General features: G+C 49.2%; 1 protein-coding gene across 2 annotated transcripts in view; it reads right to left on the reverse strand.

Annotated features, from left to right (window-relative positions):
* Window positions 1-21,308, reverse strand: part of LSP1 (lymphocyte specific protein 1) — a 50,790-nt gene that overhangs the window by 7,478 nt on the left and 22,004 nt on the right. For both annotated transcript variants that reach the window (XM_054827490.1, XM_054827491.1), the window contains exons 2-10: window positions 16,975-17,127; window positions 13,495-13,584; window positions 10,233-10,428; window positions 9,116-9,241; window positions 5,815-5,858; window positions 5,557-5,638; window positions 5,040-5,180; window positions 4,176-4,256; window positions 3,180-3,294 (exon numbers count right to left, since the gene is read on the reverse strand). In XM_054827490.1, coding sequence (XP_054683465.1) covers window positions 3,205-3,294; window positions 4,176-4,256; window positions 5,040-5,180; window positions 5,557-5,638; window positions 5,815-5,858; window positions 9,116-9,241; window positions 10,233-10,428; window positions 13,495-13,584; window positions 16,975-17,127 — 1,003 coding nt within the window. In that variant the 3' untranslated portion in view covers window positions 3,180-3,204. The remainder of the gene's footprint in view (window positions 1-3,179; window positions 3,295-4,175; window positions 4,257-5,039; window positions 5,181-5,556; window positions 5,639-5,814; window positions 5,859-9,115; window positions 9,242-10,232; window positions 10,429-13,494; window positions 13,585-16,974; window positions 17,128-21,308) is intronic.

A 21,308-nucleotide genomic window follows, 5' to 3' on the forward strand; every position in this document is an offset into this window, starting at 1 on the left:
TGGAAAAAAAGGGTATTTAAAACAAAATCCCCAACTGTCCATCCACAAAGACAACTGTGGTTTCCAACATTACAGTCACTCTTTGCATCTCCATCACCACCAAGCTTATGATCATGGAAGCTGGAGATCAGCTATTTCTGTTTCTCAAAGGACTTTGTCATATGCTGGGATATTCCTACACAGCTAATATAGAATTGCTATGTTTAGTCCAAATAGGAAACTCAATACACAGCTCTACATTCTCTTCATGTGCAGAGGATATGGAGCTGACCAGTTTCCCCAAGCCAAACTGCAAACAGACTTAGAAACAAAACCAAGAGCCCCTTTTGCCTTTTTGAAGTCTTTTAATTTTTCAATGATGCTATCAGAAGAGCTCAGTTATAATCAAACCATCACTGAAGTTTTCACTTTGCTGGTCTTATCCTTTGTTTGGTAACCCCTTCCCTATTCCAAGGGAAAAAAAATGAGAAGGAAGAATAATCCAAGTACTTAAAGTTTGGATTTCTCCATCCCTCCAGTTTTCCAGGAAAAAGCTGAAAAGAGGTAGGTTGGAAATGCATGAGTAATCACAAGTGGATCCCAGGTAAGTCTTTGCAGGATAATTCAACATGCTGCAAGAGAAGGCTATACAGAAAGATCCACACAGCAACACAAAAATCAAAAAGAGTGCAGCTTAAAACATGTAGAATGCCTAATGCAGACAAAGATGACCTTACCATACAGCAATAAAGTGGCATCTTACTGTAGCACAGATAGTTGGATGCCTATGCACAAGAATCTGCATTCACAAGATCCACAGCATTAATGTGAAGCAGAACAGCCAATATTGATTACACTTGGGATACTAAATTAATCTGGCCAGAGAAGATAGTTTCAGAAGCAATTGTGCTTTAATCCACTTTGTCCTGCACAAGGATGACCACCCAGAACAAACCAGCGACTCTCACACACGGCCCTGAGGAAAGGCTTGTGTCTTGCATCTGCTGGGCTTCCCACCAGGCTGCATCCACAACCCAGCCTCACTGCACAGGGATGGAGGATCACCAGTGGACAGGGCAATGCCCACAGAGGGAAGCAGAAGGCAGGTCTAGCTGCATGGTTTAGCCCTTCTGCCCCAAGAGCAAAGGGCAGAAGCATGCAGCAGGCACGGTGAGTCCTGCAGAGACAGACCCTGGCATGAGAGCATTGCAGAGGAGAGAACAGATGCCTGGAGGCAAGGGGAGATTTCCACCAGCGGTTCTGTGTTGGGAGCCATTGCAGCATGTCCTAGTGTGAGCAGCCATGTCGAGCGAGGGAATGGGAATGCAGCTGGACACAGAGTTTTGTTATTTTTCAATGTCAAACAGCCTCAGGCTGTTGTTAAGAGCCCAAATTGCCACTTACAGAAACCCTCTTGCTCTGCAGCCTGCTCAGAGGTCCTGCAGCTCAGGAAGGACAAAAAACCTGTATCTGTACTCAAGCGACTAGAAAGCTGATAAAGTGGTGTTGAGCAAGTGACATGGGGGTAAGCCAGAGGGCTTTGGGAGCAAAAAGGCAACCATGAAAGGATCCGGCAGAAGGGAAAAAGGATGAACATAGTTGGGGGGTGGAGAGGAGATGGGGAGCAGGGACCTCTCAGCATACAAAACAGCCAACTAAAAACCCCAATAACAGAAACAAGTCAAGATCCTCCAAGCTATGGCAGTCATTTTGCTGTTCACAGTCAAAAAACCTTCCTTGTGAATGAGCCCATAGGGCAACAGTGCTGTGCAGTGGTTGTTTGAAGTACTGGGTGGATCCTAGAGGACATCCCATGATGATCACAGGCCTTTCAAGAAAGGATGCTAGAAAGAGATCAGAGCTGAGGGCACTTTCTGCTTGCAGAAGCTCAGGTAGGGCAAACAAAACCTGCTGACAACCTAGCAAAACCTGTTTGCTATAAAGAATTGAAGCTCAGTAGGATCCCACCTGGTGTATCAAAACAGACTTCAGGAAGAAGAGGACTTATCAAAGAGGAGACCTTAACATAGGTTTCTGAAAGCCACATGCAGAGAAGTTGAGAATACAAGTCCGGTGGGCTCCTTCTTCTTTACATCTAAAAACATAGCTTTGGGCAGGCTTGGGTTTGTACTGCTGCCCATCTGAAAGTGGCATTCAAGAGAGCTTTTCGTCTAAATGAGCACCACAAAAGGAGTAGAAAAAAACCCAAACAAAACAATATGCTACGCTCAGAAGCTAGCTCCTTGAGGGGGGGGGGGGGGAAGAACACAGCCCCCAGAAGAATTCAGAACCAAAAGGTGTTTTGTAGCAGAGCTATTTCTAAGTTTGGCTATGAAATAAAGCTGCTTTTTTTTATAGTAGGAAAAAAAGAGAATGAGCTTGTTTTCACCCCGACAACTTCCTCTCCTTTCACAGTGCCAGATGCTGCCCAGTTGGATCCAGCCAGTTATCACCTCCCTCTATGCCATTCCCCTTTACTGCCGCAACCCTCTACTATCATCCACTCAAGATAACACCAGGATATCTATTAACATAAACACAATACGAGCATGAGATTCAAAGACCATTTCAAGAGTGCACAGAGACAGCAATCCAGTTCTGCCATCCCCCTTGCTACATGTCAGAGGACGGTCCTTTCTGCTCTGTTAGCCTACCCAGCACAGCAGATGTTCATGTCCTCCCTACCACAGCCCTACTATGGACTGGTTCCAAGAGGTTACTGAAATCATTAAAAGTTTTTCCCCCGATTAATTCAGTAAATTGGGGAGTTAGACCCCAGAAGCATCTGAATTTCAGGAGTACATGAGCTCCCATCCTCAGCCAGAATGGTCTCCAGCTATCTACTTCTCCTTGCAACGTAAGAGAGCATTAGAAAAAACAGCAGATAGACTCTTCCTTTGAACTAGCAAATGCATCTTCACCCAAACAGCAGTAGCTAAGGGACTTAACCTGCAGATTAAACTTGCACAGGTAACCAGCTTCCTAGCAGCATCAGAAAGTCAAAGACCAAAACAAACCCCCACTGCGTACCCACTCCCTTCCAACTCAGAAAGCCAGGCGCTGCCCAGAAGCAAGACTCCAGCTGTTACCATACAGTACCTTCCAACTCACCCAAAGTGGGGCTGGCAGAAATAATCCCAACATCCTGCCAGAACAGCGTCAGGAGTTTGTTACACAGTGCAAGGTTATACCCCACCTACCTGGTTAATGAGTTCTCCAGGCATGCTATTGCTCTGCAGCTTCATCTATCAACACCTTCTTGTACTGGCCATGGCCTGTTGCAACAAATTTATACTTTTTGCCAGAAGGAGTGGACTGAACAGGAGAGAAAGAAAGAGCCAAAGTCAGCATTTTTCTCCTTCAAATAGGCAGTCAAGATCAAATAACTGAAGCCAGAGGAGCATGTGATACGGTTGTCTAATCCCAAAGAGTTTGGAGACAGCCTACTCTGTACTCCCTCCTTGCCCCTTCCACGTAAATGATTTGTGCAGCCTGGCCACCACTTTCTATAAGTGTAAGGTAACGCATCGAGCATGGGATGTGTAATAGGAAAGGGAAGATGCAGTGCCAGGCATCACAAGGGAGGGCTTGTCTAAGAGCCCCAGCACCCCAAGGTGGAGTTGGTTTCACCCATGGCAAGACCCAGTTTCTATTTACCACATAGTGGCAGTAGTACTGATCCAGGAACAGACAAGATACTTTGGCCTTCCTCTTCCAGCCTGGACAGTTCGAGCAGCAGCTGCTTGCTGTATTTTAATAGGCATTCCCACAAACATACCAGTAGGCAGAAAATCCCAAGTATTGACGCTATCTTAGGTTCAGTTCCACTTAATTTTGTATGTTTTCTTTACTCTCAAGCTTAAAAAGCATAACAAGAGCAAAGTAGCTAAACATTTGCAGTTCAATTTTAGCCTAGAAGGCTGGGGCTCCCGACCCATGGCCTGAGAACAACATGCTATTCAAGAGACCCTTCAGTATTACTGGTTATAAAATGAATTTTGCCCCCATTTTTACTAGGGCTGAAGCAATAGCAGCTTACTGTTAGGAAGACCTCTTAGGTATGCAATTGCATTGATAGATACAGGCGGCCCTTGTCCCTGCAGAACATCACCTTCTCAATTCTTCCAACCCAGCTAAGAGCTCTTCTTTTTCACAGCAGAGCAAGTGCTTTCGTACTTGCACAGATACTAACTCACCTTGATGTTGGCCTCAGGTTTGGGATTGCCCTTCTGTTCCCAAAGGCTTCTTTTACTCACGATGTCTCCAGCCACAATATCCTGAGAAGATGATGTTCTCATTACCCTTCACTTCTAACACCGCTGAACATGCCTTTGTTCACATCCCTTTCAAACCCACACATCTGATCTCCTTTTTTTTATTTATAATATGTCATCATCTGACCTATGACAGCTGCAGCTAAAACCCATGACTGTGAAAACTTCTTCCTACTCCCAGTATATCCTATGTTTTCCTCTCTCTCACTCTTTTCAAGAAGAGCCTGGATCAGAGATCCAAGATATTTATTTTCTTAAGTTTGTTAACTATTTAAGACATGTTAACATCAAGGCTTTTTTTATGTGGAAGAAATTTTGCTCACATAAACACAGATTTGCAACCCATATGTTACAGCCTTGCTCACAATGACCAGAAAGTGAAATTGAGAGCAATATATAACATTCTCTGCATTTTCCGATTTTACAAGATTTATCATCTTGGTACTAGATCCAACTTTGTGCTCAACAACTGGAGCTCAGTCCTAGCCCCTGCAGAAGACATACACATTTTCCACACCAGCTGAATCTATTCCCATTTCAAAGCAGAGCCTCAACTAGCATCACAGAGGCTTTCCTAGCTGTACCACCAAGGTACAATTCAGGACCCTACCACAGATGAAGCAAAGCTCTGAGGTACAAGGCCTTGCATGCTGATGGAGATGCCTTTAGAGCTGGGCATCACCAGTGAGTCATGCCAACAGGCTAATGCAAGTGTAATGCAAGTTGTGCCCAGAGGCCAGCTCCTCTTCTCTCGCACAAGCACGGCAAGTCCTGCAAGAGCCATACCTTACAGGGTGAGGACTTTACGGCAGACTGAGCTGCAACCTCTCCAGTCTCCCAGAGGCTTTTCGTGCTGGCTACCATCATGCTCGTGGTGGGAAGGTCAAGAGAGGGCTGCCGGACAGGTTTTGGAGCCTTTGTGGATGTCTGGAAAAGAAATGGAGAAAGATCACTTTCAGGGAAAGTGTGCTGCTTTCCCCCCCCCCCCCCCGCCCCTGTAATTGGAGGTCCTCAGGGATGAGGGTTTGTAAAAGGAGACTTGTAGGGTCTTGCTAGTTCCTGCCAGATGCTCCCACCCTTTAAGCAAGAAACATGAGGAAACAAGGATGGGGCAGCTTGCTAAAGAAACCTACTTTACGCTGTGAAGGGAGATAGAGACAGGATAAAGGGTTGCTCCCATTCAAGGGGAGATGATTCAGTTGTTGCCTCCCAGATGGTGAGGCTAAGACGCATGATGGGAGAGCAACACCCAGCAAAGGGGGCTCCTTGCAGGGTGGGGACAGAGACACACAGAGCAGCCCACCTCAATAGCCTGTGTGTACTGCTCCAGCCTGTCATCAATCTTCGACACAGGGAGGGGAGGCTGGGTCTTCTTTATGCTGTTGCTGAGAAGAGGAGGAAGATTAAGGTGACCCCCAGTACCTCAGGCAGAAGGAAGGACTCTGAGGGCCACAGGCAGCCTGTCACTCCTGCCCATACACACAGGAGGATCCTCTGGCATCCTCTGTTTGGAGGAAGGGACTCTGCTTTACCCCAATGCCCACATCAACCCTAGAGATACCTTTTCTTTATTGAGCGGTTCAGTGACTCGGTTCTGTCCGTGATCTAAAGTAGGAGAGAGAAGACAAAGGTATTACTTTTCTCCATGGACCCCAGATGGACGTAGGTCACCTTGGCTGACCATAGCTCAAACATTTCTCTTTCCTGCTCCCTCACCCAGATTTTGGTTAGAAATGCCTCACTCAGTCCCATGTTCCAACACTGAGCATCCCTTTTCCTTCTCCTTTCCAAGACAGGTGAGCAGAATCCCAACCAAAAGCACCAGTGCACACTAGCAGCCCAACCAGTTTCAGGGGCAAACCAACAACACACAGCTTGACTGTCAGCTGAAACAGCGACCAAGACCAGATACCTGGTCCTTGAGCAGGGAAAATTTCTCAGACACTTGGTTTCCCAGCCAGACACAAGAGAGAAAGTGACAAGCATGGAAAGACAAGGTGGAAGACTAGAGGCACTGCCAGCCACATCTGCAAAAGAGGAGCGAAGCACAAGAGGAGCACAGGCATGAGTTACATCACAACTTATCCACACCAGAGAAGCACACAGACAGGGCAAGTCAGCACATGGAGCCACTCGCAAGGCAGCCCTTCAGGTCAAGCCATCATGAAAGACAGTTTTGCACGAGAGGCTCCTGCGCAAGAACTCTTTGGCCAAGACAGGAAGACAAGCAAACACTTCACAACCACTGAATAAAGGAAAGCTGAAAAGTTGCTAAACCTCACAGCTCTTCTGTGCCCCAGAAAACAGGGTCACAGAGAGAAAAATCACTTTCAAGTCAAAGGGGAGGCTATTTCTTAACAGCAGCTCCCACAGAGCCAAGAAACAGCAACCAAGTAACAAGGAGCCTTCTCTCCCCATATACTGCTGCCTGTGCCATGGGAAACATCACCTACCAACTTAGTAGATAAAAAGCAGCACTAAGTGCTCATTTTAAGACACTTTCAAGATGCTGGTGCTAAATTTTAGCTAAGCAGAAGACAAGACGGCATCACAGAGAGGACACATTTAACAGCTGTGCCCAAGAGGACAAAGCCCATTAGAGAAGAGCACAACCACCACCAAACAGTGCAACCCTAACTAATAGAGATACACTAGGGAGAGTCACTCTGCGGAGTCCCAACACAGCAGCGTGACAGAGATCCCTCCAGCCAGCAATTTCTGCTGAGCAGGCTGTCCGGCTCCTGCCAGCTTGCTCCTTTGCTCAGTGTTGGAGGAACTGATGCTTGCCTGAGCCATGAGAGAGATTCAGAGATTGGGTTACCCATCCCTCTGGGACATTGATGGGCAGGCTGGCACCTCATGGGGCATTAGAGCACCCGAAAGGGGAATCAGGTAGATCCCTGCCCATGTCTCAGCTTCTCAACCACAAGCAGATAAGATATCAATAGGAAAAAATCTTGCCAACCCTGCAAGAGAGATGCTGTGCAGGTGCAAACCACCCACAGGTGCTTCCAAAAGGTCATGAAAGAGCATCAAGTTAAAACACAGAGGGGCCTAGAAACAAACTGTAGGTGACAGTAGGTCTCAGCATGACAGTCTAGGTGGGAACAAACTTTTCCTAAGCTATTTGGAGACCACCTCCCTCTGCCCTGTATGGCAATTGTCTGCAGTGAGAATCGTGCATTTCTCTGGCCCAAAACACTTTCTAAAGGCCAGAAGAAACCACAGTTTCTCACTCAGCCAACCTCAAAACTCAGAGCTCACAAGCAGCCTGGGACAAAAAAGGGGCTTGTACAAGGCTTCCCCCCTGCCACCATACATCTATTGCAGCCCCCAGGCCACACTAGCCCTGTGAATTCCAAACACCCCATCACACTGCATCCCAACATCTGCCTGCCCCAGATGTGTACCAGGCCTCTACCAGCCACAGCTGCAGGGGAGCTCACCACCCACTGCAGATGCTCTCGTCTTTCCACTGCAAACAGTGTGTCTGCTGAGTGATCCCACGCCAAAACACCTTCTTGGTGGTCAATGTGTTTAATTCTTAGTGTTCACATAAAGCCCTGCTAGCTGGGGTGTAAAGAGCCTCCTTCCTTTGGAAAGATCCCAAGCTCATATTTTTCCTGAACAGCTTTACATTTGGGTTTGTGTATTGGTGAGCTCTGACATCACCATTGTAAAACACAGAGACTATATTTCTAAACCTTTCCCTGGGCTAATCCTAACAGCAGCAGTTAAGCTCAGGTCAGGAAGCTATGTGTGTTTTGGGGTTGTAACAACGAGAGTTTCAGCACATAAAAGACACTGGAAGCGTTTCCCACATTTCCCCACTGGTCCCACTCCAGGGATATGCTTTGGCCACCCTCACCCCACTCTTCAGATCTAACGTTAGGACATGGCCTCCATCCAAACCCACCCTTTCTCCCCTCTCTATTTGATTTTTAAAAGGCTTCTCCATAAAAAGCAAGAATCTGATGCTTGTAGATGATGAAACCTTTCTCTTACAATCTATTTACTGGTGCAAGAGGAAGTGCTCATACAGTCCTCCCCCATCCAGGAAATATTGACTAAGCATCAAATAGCACAGATATAAATGCAAAAAAGCAAAGATAATACCAGATTAACAGGCTACCCAGGCTCCTCATCATTTCCCTCATTGCTATAATCAACAAGCTTAGGGCTTACAAAGACAAAAAGCCGTTTGCTACAGAAACCACTTATCTGTAGCTATTGTTTTTAAGAGGACATGCATAGAACTGAGGATTCATAGCAAATGCAACAGAAGTCATGAGAAGCAATTCAGGTGGTGTTAAAAATGGAAGTTTCGCAAGAGCATGAATGCAGACAGATGCGATTGGGAAGGACACAATGCTTCACAGATCAGGAATCCCAGTTTGTTTAAAAAACTTAAGTCATACTTTTATTCTAAGTAAGATAGGGAAATTCCAGTGCTTCAAGTTTTGGGGGAGTTTTGGGGAAGGGAAATTTCATTTTCTAATTAAGTTCATGTGTCATCTTTGACCAAATTCACAAGTTTAAAGCACAGACATCTTTCTCAGTATTACAATATTCCCTGGAGTCCTCAGTGAACTTTAGACATGTATGGTGATTGGCAAAATATACACAGACAGAGACAGTTACAGCCTCCAACAGCTCAAGCAGGCAAAGCAGGAGAGGAGGCTGACAACAAAGGAAGACAAAGGAAACAGATCAAGTGACTTGTCCCAGCCTGCAGCAGGAGTGGGATAACAGGATTCACACCCTAAGTTACTGCAAGCCCTGGGTCATCTTTCTACATCATTAATTAGGTGCTCTATTGCGATAGCTGCCATCACCTCCAAAGGGGCCCCAGGAACACAAACCTTCATGGTGCACACTGCGGTCTGGTCAGAGCACAGCTCCTCCTCTTCCAGGCTGGCAGGGCTTGGGGCCTTCTGGCGTTTTTCTGGTGTTTCTTCTTCTTCTTCATTTCTCCTTCTCTTCTTTTCCTGAGTGCAGAAAATGAACAAGCCAGGAAGTGAGCTGGTCAAAGTGCTTACTATGCAACAAAAGTGATTTTTCTCCTGTCTCCTAGGCTTCCTGCTTTAAACTAAAAACGTACATGAGCACAGAAGCTTTCAGTTCACATCATCTAATTTTCAAACATCCAGGAAGAATGTGTTACTTGGGGGGGGGGGGGGGGGGGGGGGGGGGGGGGGGGAACCTGAGAAATTTTGCAGGTTCAAGTTTCCAAAATGATATGGAAAGGGATCCTTGCATCAGTTAAAGATTTTTTTACCACTATTGAAAGAGGAAAATGTGAATTTCTCATTTAGAGGCCACAAGGAGAGAGAGCAGCTGCCTTTAGAATAAAGGGCTAGAAAGAGTCAGATACACAGTTCAAATTCAAAAAGCATACTAGCCTCAGCAAGTCAAAATCCATGTACAACATAAGATATTTGCAGCTCAGCCACCCTAACGGACTTCCACACCACTCAAGTTCCAGCTTTGTCTCTCTTGTTTACCAGGAATTACACCTCATCAGAAGAGGAAAGAAAGAAAACATCAGCAAGGAACAATGCAAGATTTAGAGATACATCAAGCCAAAGTACTCCAAAGTAGTGATAAAGGCTGAGGAGAGAAAAAACAAGCAGTAAAATTTAGATTTGAGTTCTTCTGAAGAGCTACTCGCTGCCCACAAAACCACAGGAGAAATAGTAGCACTTTCCTTCTTGGTATTGTAAGAACATGACTAAACCACCACAAGCTCTGGGAACAAGCACACCACCCTCACAAGAGGGCAGAGGCTGCCTGCAGTGACCCCAGGAAGGACCATAGGCAAGAGTGGCACCAGCCCCAGGTTATGTCATGACAGCTTGTCTATGGGGGCTCAACACCCAGCAGTGTAAGCAGCAATGGTGAGCTGAGTTCTTGGAGAGCAGCTCCCAGCTCCAGCTCTCCCACTAGCCCTGTGGGGAGGTCAGCTCCTCCTGATCCCACCTCTTGCTCGGCTCTCTCCTCTTCATCCTGCTCTTGGACCCGTTCTTGCTCTTGGCACAGCCTCTCTTCCTCCCCAGTAACCACATTCTCCTCCTGGATCTCCTCCAGGCTTTCCCGATCCAGCTGGATGTGCTCCAGTTTGACTTCAGCTTCTCTCACACCACTGTCCTCTTCTTCATATGACGGTCGTGGAGACCTAGAGGTGGAGGAGAGAGGTCAAAGAAGCAAAACACATTGTTATGAGCCTACATACACCATCAGGTGCCTCAGACCTCTAGAAGTCAAATTTTATCACTCCCCAAAGTCTAGAACTTGCTGGGTGTTTTACACCACAGCTCACAGCCACTTCCACGGTCCCATCCAGTTCCAGGCACCCAGATGTTAACAGCAGTCACATCACACTCCCACACTTTGAATACCCAAGACACAGCTCAACTAAGAGTTGCGGCAGAGCTGAAGGTATCTGCACCTTTCTAGCCTCATTGCGGGCAAGACCTGCAGGAAAGTGGAGATCAGACAGACCTGAACACTGGGTCCTGGCCTTTGCTTGGATCCCAGGCAGAGAGGACACTACCACCATGATGTGGTGCTGGCTCACCTCTGCTCTGCTACAGCCAAAACCCCAGCACAGTTAGCGTGCTCTGTGATCCTGGTGCACAAACACTGACACAGTGCCACTGCCCCCATTGATCCTAGCGTTAACTCAATGCAGAGCACCAAACACAGACTTCCTCTTCCTTAACTCATCTTCCATGTTAACAGAGCCTCTTGCTGGAGGAGGATCCAACCAATGACACATGAACACGCTTCCCAAAATCCCCCTTTTCCCTAGCTGAAACTAAACTGCAGGGCAAGGCTGCACAGCCACTCGCACGGGGTTTGGGTTTTGTTTGCAAGGCACAGTGTTTTGCAGGCAATGCTATATCCACACCTCACCCTGTGCCCCAGTTTTACCCACCAGAATAAATGACACCTCCACTCATGTCACAGCCCAGCGAAAACTCCAACAAAGGAGTCCCAAAGCAGCCAGGGTCACCCCTTGGCTCAGGTTTAAAAAACCACAATGGGGTTTGTACAAGAGGATTCCTCCAGGTCTCTGAGGCTGCAGACAGGAGACCCAGGAGTATGTTTAAGCAATCGGCTTTGTAAAGCAGAGCAGCCCATGCCTTTGGGCGCAGAGTGGGTGAGAGCACATAACCCCAAAGCTCTCACTGGCTCACAGCTGTGCACCAAGATGTTATTGCCATCTTACTTTCCCCAGCCAGATGATAGCTTTCTCCTCCCACCCATTTCTTAGAAAATCATCTGGCTTGTGACAGCAACACTAGAGAGCTGGCTAGCAGGCAATTGCCAAAGCACACAGCTGATTCACCATTTCTGCCTTACCAGCCAGCACCAAAATGTGAAAAAAGGTCAAGCTATGCTTTTCCACATAACTTTCTGCTGCTGGGAAGGACAGCCACCATCCAGCCCTCCCAACTGACCACATAGTGGAAAAGCTGATGTGTATGCTGGCTTGCTAGCTTGCTACTGATACATCCTCAACTAGTTTCTCTTAAGCAGAATACCAGCAATACCTCCAGCTAAAGTGCAAGCTTCTATTAAAACTTTAGGCCAGCAGATACGATGCAGACTATAGGATGCCTTTCCCACCACAGCACTTTTGTATGGGAGGCAGCTAGTCTGACCCAGCTCCCACCCTCTTGCATGCAGCTGATAGCTACAGGGGCGTGGATCTCCTCCCACAAAGTGGGGAGCCAGAACCAAAAAGAAAACATGCCTTAGCACCGAGGCCCTCAGGGGATGCACAATCTGTTTTAGCTCCATCCAAGGGAGAGCAACTATCTCCATCACCTCAGTCATAGCCACCACCTAGACATCTTTCACCTGAAAAAACAGGGTTTGCTCCATATTCAGTTAAGCAGGAGAGAGGGGAGTTAGGAAACCCTGGTCCCAGCACTGCTTGTCCCTGCACAGGGCACCCCAGCCACACACACAGCCCACCTGAGCTCACACCGCACTCTAAGCCTGTCCTTTGGGTGAGGCGGGTAAGCAAGGAGGAAGGGAAAAGCAACTGAAGGGACTTTACAGGGCACAGCCACCTGCTAGGAAGCAAGGCCAGCTTTTGCAAAAAAAAGCCCACTCCCAGGAAGCCCACAGGACCTGAACCCCTTCAGCTGCCTCTCCCAGCCAGCCTCCAGCCAAAAGCCCCCCTACAACCGCTGCCTTTAAAGCACCTCCCCTCTCTGATGGGCTTCACCTGCCACAGGTGCCACCTCCACTGCTCAGCACCCTCCTGCCCTGCTACAGAACAAACACAAGCATCACATAAAAACCCAAGGAGCAATTTCTGGAAAGAATAATGCAATCCTTCCAGCTAATTCTCTTTTGAAGGCCGAGAAGGGAATAGTAGCAGCCTTTCTCTCTGGACAAGCTCTTTGCAAGGGGGGCAGAAAAAGAAGCAGCATGCTGGAAAGCAGATGGGGCTGATTTCTAGTTGCTCTCACAGATGTGATAATCAGTGCCACAGCGAGGTGCTTGAGTGATGCTTGTGGGGTTGGGGCTGCAACGGTACAGCTTGCAGAGTGGTTTAGCTACAGTGTTTGGAAAAAAGTAAGAAAGAGGCAAGCTCTAGTTATTTGTTCAGCAGTAAATATTAATCTCAGGCATTTTTTCAGTCTCAAGGGGTAAAGAAGAGGCTGTGTCATCACAGGGTAAAATTCCCTATAAAATCAGGCTGCTGAGAGTGACGAGTCACAGAGTTCACATGCAGGTAGACAAAGCCCAGAGGAAGTGGTTAAGGCAGGAGTTTGGTTCAGCTCAGCAAGAGGAGAATGATGGGAGATGGGGATTAAACAGCCGCACACAAGCACTTCTCAGACTCTTTGCTGCCTGTTTTCCCCTGCTTAAAGAGGAGTCAAGCACAAGGTGGGCTGGGTCCATAACACCCACTGTGTTGCCATGAGCCAGGAAGCAGCAATAACTTAGAACAGCTTTTTAGGCTGGCCTGGATTATGTTAAGAGGCCGTTTCAGCCCCTGCAGCAGCTCAGGTGGCTTAAATCCGCTGTTGTCACTCCTCCAAACCCAGGCGTCCTGGCAGGCTGCCATTGCTTGGAGTGCAAAGCTCAATCCAAACATCCCCAAAGCCAGGGGCAGTCCCTGAACCCAAATGGCAGGCGGAGAGCATCCGTCCCAGCAGTGCGGGACCCGTCCTGCCCCTCCTCAGGGACAGTCCTTTTGCTGGCACGGTGTCCTACCCACCTCTGTTTGCGCTGCTCAAGCTTCTGGGACCAGTCACTGAACCCCTCATCCTCCTCCAGCTCCGAAGTCCCGGATGGCTTAAAGTCATAGCTGAAACATGGCAAGAAGGAAAATAAGGATGAGATATGCAAAAAAAACCAAACCTGGCCTGAAAGAGCCTCAGTGTGATATTGTCCTTCTCTCCCTTCAGGTATTGCATCTTCTTTCCTCTGACTGCTACAAATCCCACTTATCCACCATTACAAGAAAGACGCTTTTGCCACATGCTTAGGAGGACCCTTGTACAAAGGGGGTCTCTTGGGGCATCACTGCGAGATGGAGAAGAAGAAGGAGCAGCTCCGTGTCTCCGGCAGGAGCACCCCGCTGCCGGCCTGGTCTCTGGGGGGCAGCACACAGGCGAGCATAAGACAAGCAGCACATCAAAACCAAAAAGTCCATGGTATTCTTCTGCACCAGAGCTGGCCATAGCCCATTTGGACCAGATGTGTTTCAAATGCGGTTGCTGCTTGTCCTATGCTTGTACATAGCCCCATACAAAAGGAATCAGCAGGAGCTGGATCAGGAACAGATCGCTGGATGAGGAAGGCATGAAGACCCAAAGATTAGGACACTGGCTTAAGTTCTGGGTTGGATCCTCACATTCCCCCACACCTTTGAGCCAGTCACATGCACTTGCATGACTCTGGCTCCCCGCCTGTGACTACTCTACTGCTGCATGGGAGCCACAGCCCTCCCAGGGTGCACAGCTGCTGGCACCAGATGCAGGCTGGCCATGCATGAGGATTGTTGGGTTTTTTCGTATTTCTTTCCTTGCATTCACAAGGAGAATCGCCTCCTGGGCAGGGGTCCAAGGTGGGCAGCCACATTGTAAGCATCGGCCTGAGGAGGTGGCTTCACAGATGGTTTTGGGATGCAGGGCAGTCACATCATCTGGGAATGGGAATTAGGATGTGGGACCCACAGATTAGTTTAAAACTCAGAGATTCAAAGTATGTAATAAATGTGGATGAGTCTTTTCTTTGCCTTTCTGGGCTTTTGGATGCTTCGCCTCCTCTGTGATCCTGGTGGCTTGAAATATGAGGCATTTCTTTGAGATTTGGGAGTCTCATATTGAACTGACTGCAGGAGCTGAGGGTTTACAAAAAACACGTGCCCTCACCAGGCTCACCAGGCAGGGTAGCAAGGGGTGCACACTGAAAATGGCTGTTCAGCCATAAGTTTGAGCACAGCCCAGCTCCTGCCACGCTTCAGCATCCCCTTAGACTGCTGAGCACAACACCGTGTTTGGTCTAGGACATCGCAACCCAGGCTTGGTTATTTTCCGCTGCATTTCTAGCAGTAGCTTGTGATTGCCCCAGGACAACGCTCAGGAAATTTGATGTAGAGCCAGGATGGGACCACAGATCTGCTGAGTCCCACGTCAGGGCTTCAGGTGAGCTGCAGCATTGATGATGCCCGAGGCAGAATCGCTCCAGTATTTGTGGCCCTGGCCACAAATGTGTGCTCAGGCTATCAGAAAAGCTCCCAGGGAGCAGGTGAGACTGGCCGAATGCTGTTTGCAAACTGGTCGCTTCCCTGTGCCCCTCTGCAAACCCAGCCCCTGGGGAAGCACCAAGCCAGCACAGCCCCATCAGCACAGCCTAAGCTGATGTCCAACCCTCTGGTTCCCAAGGCTATGTGTGTCTTTTCTGCAAACTAGCCATTTTGGGGGTTATTTCTCTCTTTTAAGTGGGGGAAGGGAGTAGAGGAGGTTCGCTCTGGCCTTTTGGTGCAAGGGAAACGCCGAGGGCGGGTTTGCAGAAACAGCAGTGACATGGATGAGATGAGTCCCAGTGCGGGAAGAGCTGAGGGAAGGAGGGGGCAGTGTTTACACAAGAGGGAGTAAAGCTTTTCAGAAGATTAATAGCCAGGGCTGACCCTGGCTGCATGAGCAAGCCCAGGTGGCTATCAGCAGCTGCAGAAGAAACCAGGGGATAGCCAGAGAAGAAACATCCCTCCCAGTAAAGCCTTGCCCAGCAAGCTGAAGCATCATGGAACAGGGAGCAAACCCCCTCATTTTAGGAGTTGTTCTTGTCATTGCCCCCCTTTGCAGATGTTTAAGCACTCAATTAAATTTGGGCACTGCCAATGGTCCCGTGGGGTCAGCAGTGTGTCTGTATACCTATGCCCATGGGACCGGAGCCTGCAAGCTGGGTTACTGGCACTGCTGCACGCTGCTCTGTGCCCAAGGCTGCTCCCAGCATCTCCCAGTAAAGCAGAGACCAGAGATCTTGTCAGACATTTTAAAGACTTTTGAGAATTATTTACCAGCCCCTGTGTGAAGGGGGGTTGGCAAAACTAACAATTATTATTACTTTCCAGATCTTCTGTTTGCTTTTCTGGCAGACTGCAGTGGGTTTGTCTGCAGAATATCACTGGGTGTATTTCTACAAAAGATGTTGAAGCTTCTTTGCGGTACTTTTAGACACACACACAAAAAAAGTCCTGAATAATTTTGGAAGTATTTGAGAAAAAACCTGATCTTTTCATGGAAGAAAATAGATTTTTATAATAGCTTTTGCTATTTTCCCAGTAAAATGAAGCTGCTGCTTCTCTCTGACTGTAATCCCAAATCCTGCCACCACTTTTCCATTGTGTTTAAAATATTTAGAAATAAGTTGAACACAGAAATAGTGGGAAGACTAAGGTCTTTAAGAGAGAGTTTGGCAACTCAGAGTGCAGACAGGTTTTTGTGCTGGCCAAAATACTGCACAGTACCTGGGCTGCTGAACCATGGAGACAGGGAGGCTGTGGTGGGGTGCTGAGGTGGGATGCTGGGGACATGACTGACAGCAGATTAGCTCAGGAGGTATTTATGGAGATGCTGAGCTATTTCCATTTAGGACCTGCCCCATTAAAGCATCAAGTTAACTTGAACCCTTGGAGCTGTGAACTGCACCAGCTCAGGAGCTGCTCCATGCTCCCCACTGTTGGGGCAGCATTCTCCAAGGGAGGAGTGGGGAGCCTGGCCGGGAGAGGTGATTGCTCGCTCAGTCGCCAGCGCCATGGGCTGCCCAGGGCCGCATGTCACATCCTCAGGCACATGTCTGTCTTCACACTTACCAGGAATTTCCATTAGTTTCAGCGTAGGATGATTCACAAGGTAAAATTTAACCAGGAACTGAAATCCCTCGCAATGGGGATTCCCTGCCTGAGCTCAGCCTTATCCAAGCTGTCCTAGTTTAAACTCTCAGGGCAATAAAACACCCTGCCTCCAACCAAAAAAAAGAAGAGCAAAGCAGGGATTCTGGCTTTTTCTGTCCAAACTAGAAACACATTATTTGTTAGTCTGGGCTAAATCCCCACCCCAAACCTATTAGGGAACTTCACCATCTCCCAAACCACCCAGAACAACAGAGACACCTGCTCCGTGGATGCAGGAGGCTTTTGCTGCAAGAAGAGAGTGGGTCGCTGAAGGATTTATCCACAGGTATTTCTTACTGGTTTTCCTGTGCCGGATCTGCGCTCTCCAAGCAGGAGCTGGTGCCATTCAAACCCTCTTCTGCCTGGGACCTCAGCTGCTTCTCCCGCTCCCGCCGCCGCCGCTCTCTCGCTGCTTCCTCCTCGTCTTCCACGCTCCACTGTGCTGTCAGCCTGCCAAGCCAGAGGGAAAACCCATCCTTAACACCATCAGGCAGTGCCTGCAAAACCTGGCAATACCTCCCCCTGAGGTGCCTGGGCTCCCCCCTGACAAGTGGGGGTCTCCTGCAGAGGAATGCTCCCACCATCAGTGGTGGTCTTCAAAGCAACATCCCTGCCTCCATCGGCGTGGCTCTGCAGTGAGGCCGACTGATGTGCAAGGATAAGGTGGGACACATGGACTAGGAGAGAGATGGAGGAGAGCCTTTCCCCCCTGCCCTGAGGAAGATATGGTGTGTATCCCTCTCTTCCCGGACCAGCCACCTTCCGTGGGCTGGAAGCCCACTGGGAAGCACCATTCCCTGCAAAGCAGCTTTGCACCCCAGGAGGGGTTTAAAGGGTCTTGCAGTGCTGAAAGAAATCCTACACCTTCATTGCAAGCTTTGGCCCAGGGCAGGTGAGATCTGCACCCTGGGGGTGAGTTTCCTTAAGCAGTTGAGCTGCTCCTGCCTGACCAGGAGCAGAGAGAACACCAGTGGAGGGCAGTGACTGTGCCCTACTCTGCCCTGCCATGCTTCCTTCCTCCCTCCCCTGAGGAGAAGAAAAACCTGCCCTGGCTTCTCCCAGACATCTCAGCTGCTGGATATTAACACCTCTGTCAGCAGAATGGCCTCTCACATCTCCAAGGGAAGCGATAAGGCAGCTGCCACATTCCTCCTCTGGCGATAACGCTGGTCTGCACGCAGGATTGGCTCCTGCTCCACCACTGGCGGCACCAGCCGGGATGCAGGTAGAAAGGGACACGGTGGTGGCAGGGTCACAGGTAACCCAAAGGGCCTGCGATGGCCAGAGCAGGGCAGGTATAACTTGTGGTACCCAGGGCTGATGCCGGGGCAGATGCTGGAGCTCACTCACTTCACTCACCCCTGGCTTGGCCAGACCATGGAGGCTGTTTCACCTGGCATTTGCAAGTCCTATTTACAGAAATGCTCTTGTGCAAGGCACGCACATGAGAGTTGGGAAGGAGACCTCCTGCCAGCAGCAGGACCCAGCCTGACCTGTGTCTTCCCAACCCATTCGGGCACACCCCAAGGACTGCAGTCCCTATAGGATGAACCTGCGCAGTAGGAGATGTGGTATGACATCAGTTTCAACCGGGGCAAAGAACTTGTGGAAAGGAAAAGCGGGCAACCACCCCCCCCAAAAAAAAAAAACCAAAAATGCCTTAGTCGAGACTTGTTTCAGCCCAGTTTGAGTGAACAAGGGGCAGGTTTCAGCCAACCCCACACATGCCACTCTGCCAGCCTGCCTGGCTTTGCCCACAACCTGAACTATGAACTGTGTAAGAAGGCCTCACTTCACCAAGGGCCTCACTGAGATGCTGTTTTCATTCGAGGTTCAGGACAGTTCCCCCCTGTACTGGCAAAGGAAGGGGAAAAAAAAATGGGATTGAGACATTTTGTTCAAGAAAAAGTTGGCTTTTGGCTTTTCTAATTACACTATGAACCTTGTCAACCTTTCCAGGGAAGACTCGTTCAGAGCCTATTTTACTCTGTGGCACCGTTAGGACATCCAAGCTTAGCCCTGGTAGCATCCCTCCATGGATTGGTCCCACCACCACCCTGGCGGGAAGCTGGGAGTGACCCCGCATCCCTGCCCTCCCAAACTCCCATGTCCCCCCAAGGCAGCAGAGCCAGGATGTGGAGCCAGATGGAAACAGGTCACCCATCCCCACGCAGCCCACGGGGGAGCAGGGAACAAAGCAGATCCCGGACTCAGCCAAAAGACCGCTCTGCCGCCACGTAATAATTACTGCCTGCCTTATTTTGGGTGGGGTCTTTTTGCAAGCAGCAAATTCAGCCGCCCTTTCCCCTTCTCCCCCCTTGTCGCCCCTTGCCACCTTGCTCTCTGTGGGGAACAAAGCGGACCCGGACCTCCTCCCTTCCCTACTCATCCCACACTCCTATTTATTGTTTTCCCCCAGGTTCCCATAGAAACCCTTGTCTGTGGGCCTGGCAGGAAGCCACCATGTTGTTGTGTTTGGTTTTTTTTAATATATAAATGAAGTCATTCATTAAACTCTGCCATGATCTCCCTCCCTTGTTCGACAGCTCCAGATAGTCTCTGATCCAGAAAAGCTCTTAACCCCCGCTCACCCAAATCACCCCAGTTAGAAGAAGCGAGGTCCACATCTATGCCAGAACAAATTAGATTTCAATTTAAATCCTTCCCCAGCTCCTCAGGAAGCTACTGCAGAGGCAGTACTGCACCAAGCCCCCAGCTTGGCTGGGGTACCCAGGGGACCCCAGAGGGGGGGTCCCCTCCAAACCACGTGAGCTTTCCACGGTGCGAGAGCAATGTTGGTTGGCAGCCCTCTCCCTTTCCCAGTTGGATGTGACTAACTCTCTCCCCATGACCTCACCGGCTTGCTATTCTGTCCCTGCATCCTCCAAATGGGCTGAGGACAGTGCTGGGGGCGACCGTTTTGGGGAGAAGGATTTGTCTGCAAAAGCAGGGAAATGTCTTTCCCAGCTCCCTTTGCCACAGAGCAAACCGGCCTCCGAGTTGCCTGCCGCCGTGCTGGGATGTGGCTCAGACACACTGAGCATTGCGGCATGGCTGTGGTGCTGGGAGCTCCAAACCTGCTCCTCTCAGGAATAAGGGCTTTGGATAAAGCCCCCACCGAGCCCTCACTCACCCTGGGTTCAGAAATATCACCGCCCTCCAGCAAACACCTAAACTCAGTTAACTAGGAGATTCAGAGCTCCTTCTCATGATCAAAGAGGCAGAGCAAGGTTTAATAAGCAATGCTTTGGGGTTCAGTAGTCACACCGACAAGCAGAGGGAAAAGGACGAATCCTTTTTTGACTGACCTAGCAGCACAAATATTTGTCTTCAGTGAAAAACAAACAAAAAACCCCAACAAACAAATGAGAAACTAAACCTTGTCAAAGTCCTTGCGTTTGGGTCAGCTACAAGGGTTTGTTGGACCGCAAGCTGAATGTGCCATTTCAATTTGGACAAGCCCAAGCCTTCATCAGTGTGAGGAGGAGGTCAGCTGGTAAATTGCCTTTCAAAGCAAAAAGGTGGAAAGATTTAATTTCCAAACGGTTCCATTTTCTAAGAAGAGGCCATGGTGTCCCATTTGCTCCAATTGCTCACAATCACACTCAGTAACTCGACGTGCGCAGCTCACAGTAGTATTGCACAACCATCTTTCCCATTTCTAGAAATAATTACCCAGCGCTTCAGGATCGGGCTGATACCACATACCTCTGCCGTCAGCTCTGGCCAGCACTTTCTCAGGTCTGTCCCAGGCTGGAGAAGTTTTGGGAAGAACCAGGCTCATAGCTGCCAGTGGGACTGAGAGCTCCCCACTTCATTTCACCCAGCACAGGACAGCGAAAAGGAAAGCAAGAAGACTTGAAGCTTGAAGACTTGCAAGATGAGCTACAGCATGCTACACTCCTGCACGCAGTCACCTGCCTGGATAGAGGGGGTTTCCTGCAAGGTGAAGGGAAATTCACACCCTCACGCAAACATTAGGGGGACTGGAGAAGGAAGGGAGGATGGAGAGACTGCTTTGCTGCCCTGGCAGCCAGGAGCCGCAGGCAAGGCTAGCTCCAGCAAAACCTCATTGTGGCGCCGGGTCATTTCTCTTATGCAGTCCCTGCATCTCTGCCAATAGCTTATGGAGGTCTTGATTTGGGGTGAAATGCTCTTTGTGGAAGGGGTTTATCTCCTCCTGAAGAGATGCTGCAGGTGTAGGGAAGGGCTGAAAGCACCTCAGTTCAGCTTTGGCCACAGAGTCACAGCTTGCCAAGCGTCTGGGACGTTCAGACTTCTACTCTGACCGGGGCTGGCTGCCCATTTCCAATCCAGCTCTTGACTTCACCTCCCTCCAGACCCCCAGCCAAGCGAGGGGGTTTATTTCCATTTGCCCTACAAAACACCTCCTCCTCCTCCCGCAGAATGATACAGGCTGCGCCGTTCCACATGGCCATGAACGCCTGCTCCAGACAAGCTAGCGTTGCTGGAAAGGTCACACTTCCTTTGGGCAATTCCTCACCGGCACTTGAGGAGGTTATAATATTCAAGTAAGGGAAATTTCTGGCACCAGATGAGCTGCGTTTAAGGGAAACGCTGCAGACTCGAGGAGTCTTTTGCACAGCCGACGGCTCAAAGGAAGCTTTGCT

This window comes from Grus americana, chromosome 5, assembly GCF_028858705.1.
Source record: "Grus americana isolate bGruAme1 chromosome 5, bGruAme1.mat, whole genome shotgun sequence".
NCBI classification, from domain to species: domain Eukaryota; kingdom Metazoa; phylum Chordata; class Aves; order Gruiformes; family Gruidae; genus Grus; species Grus americana.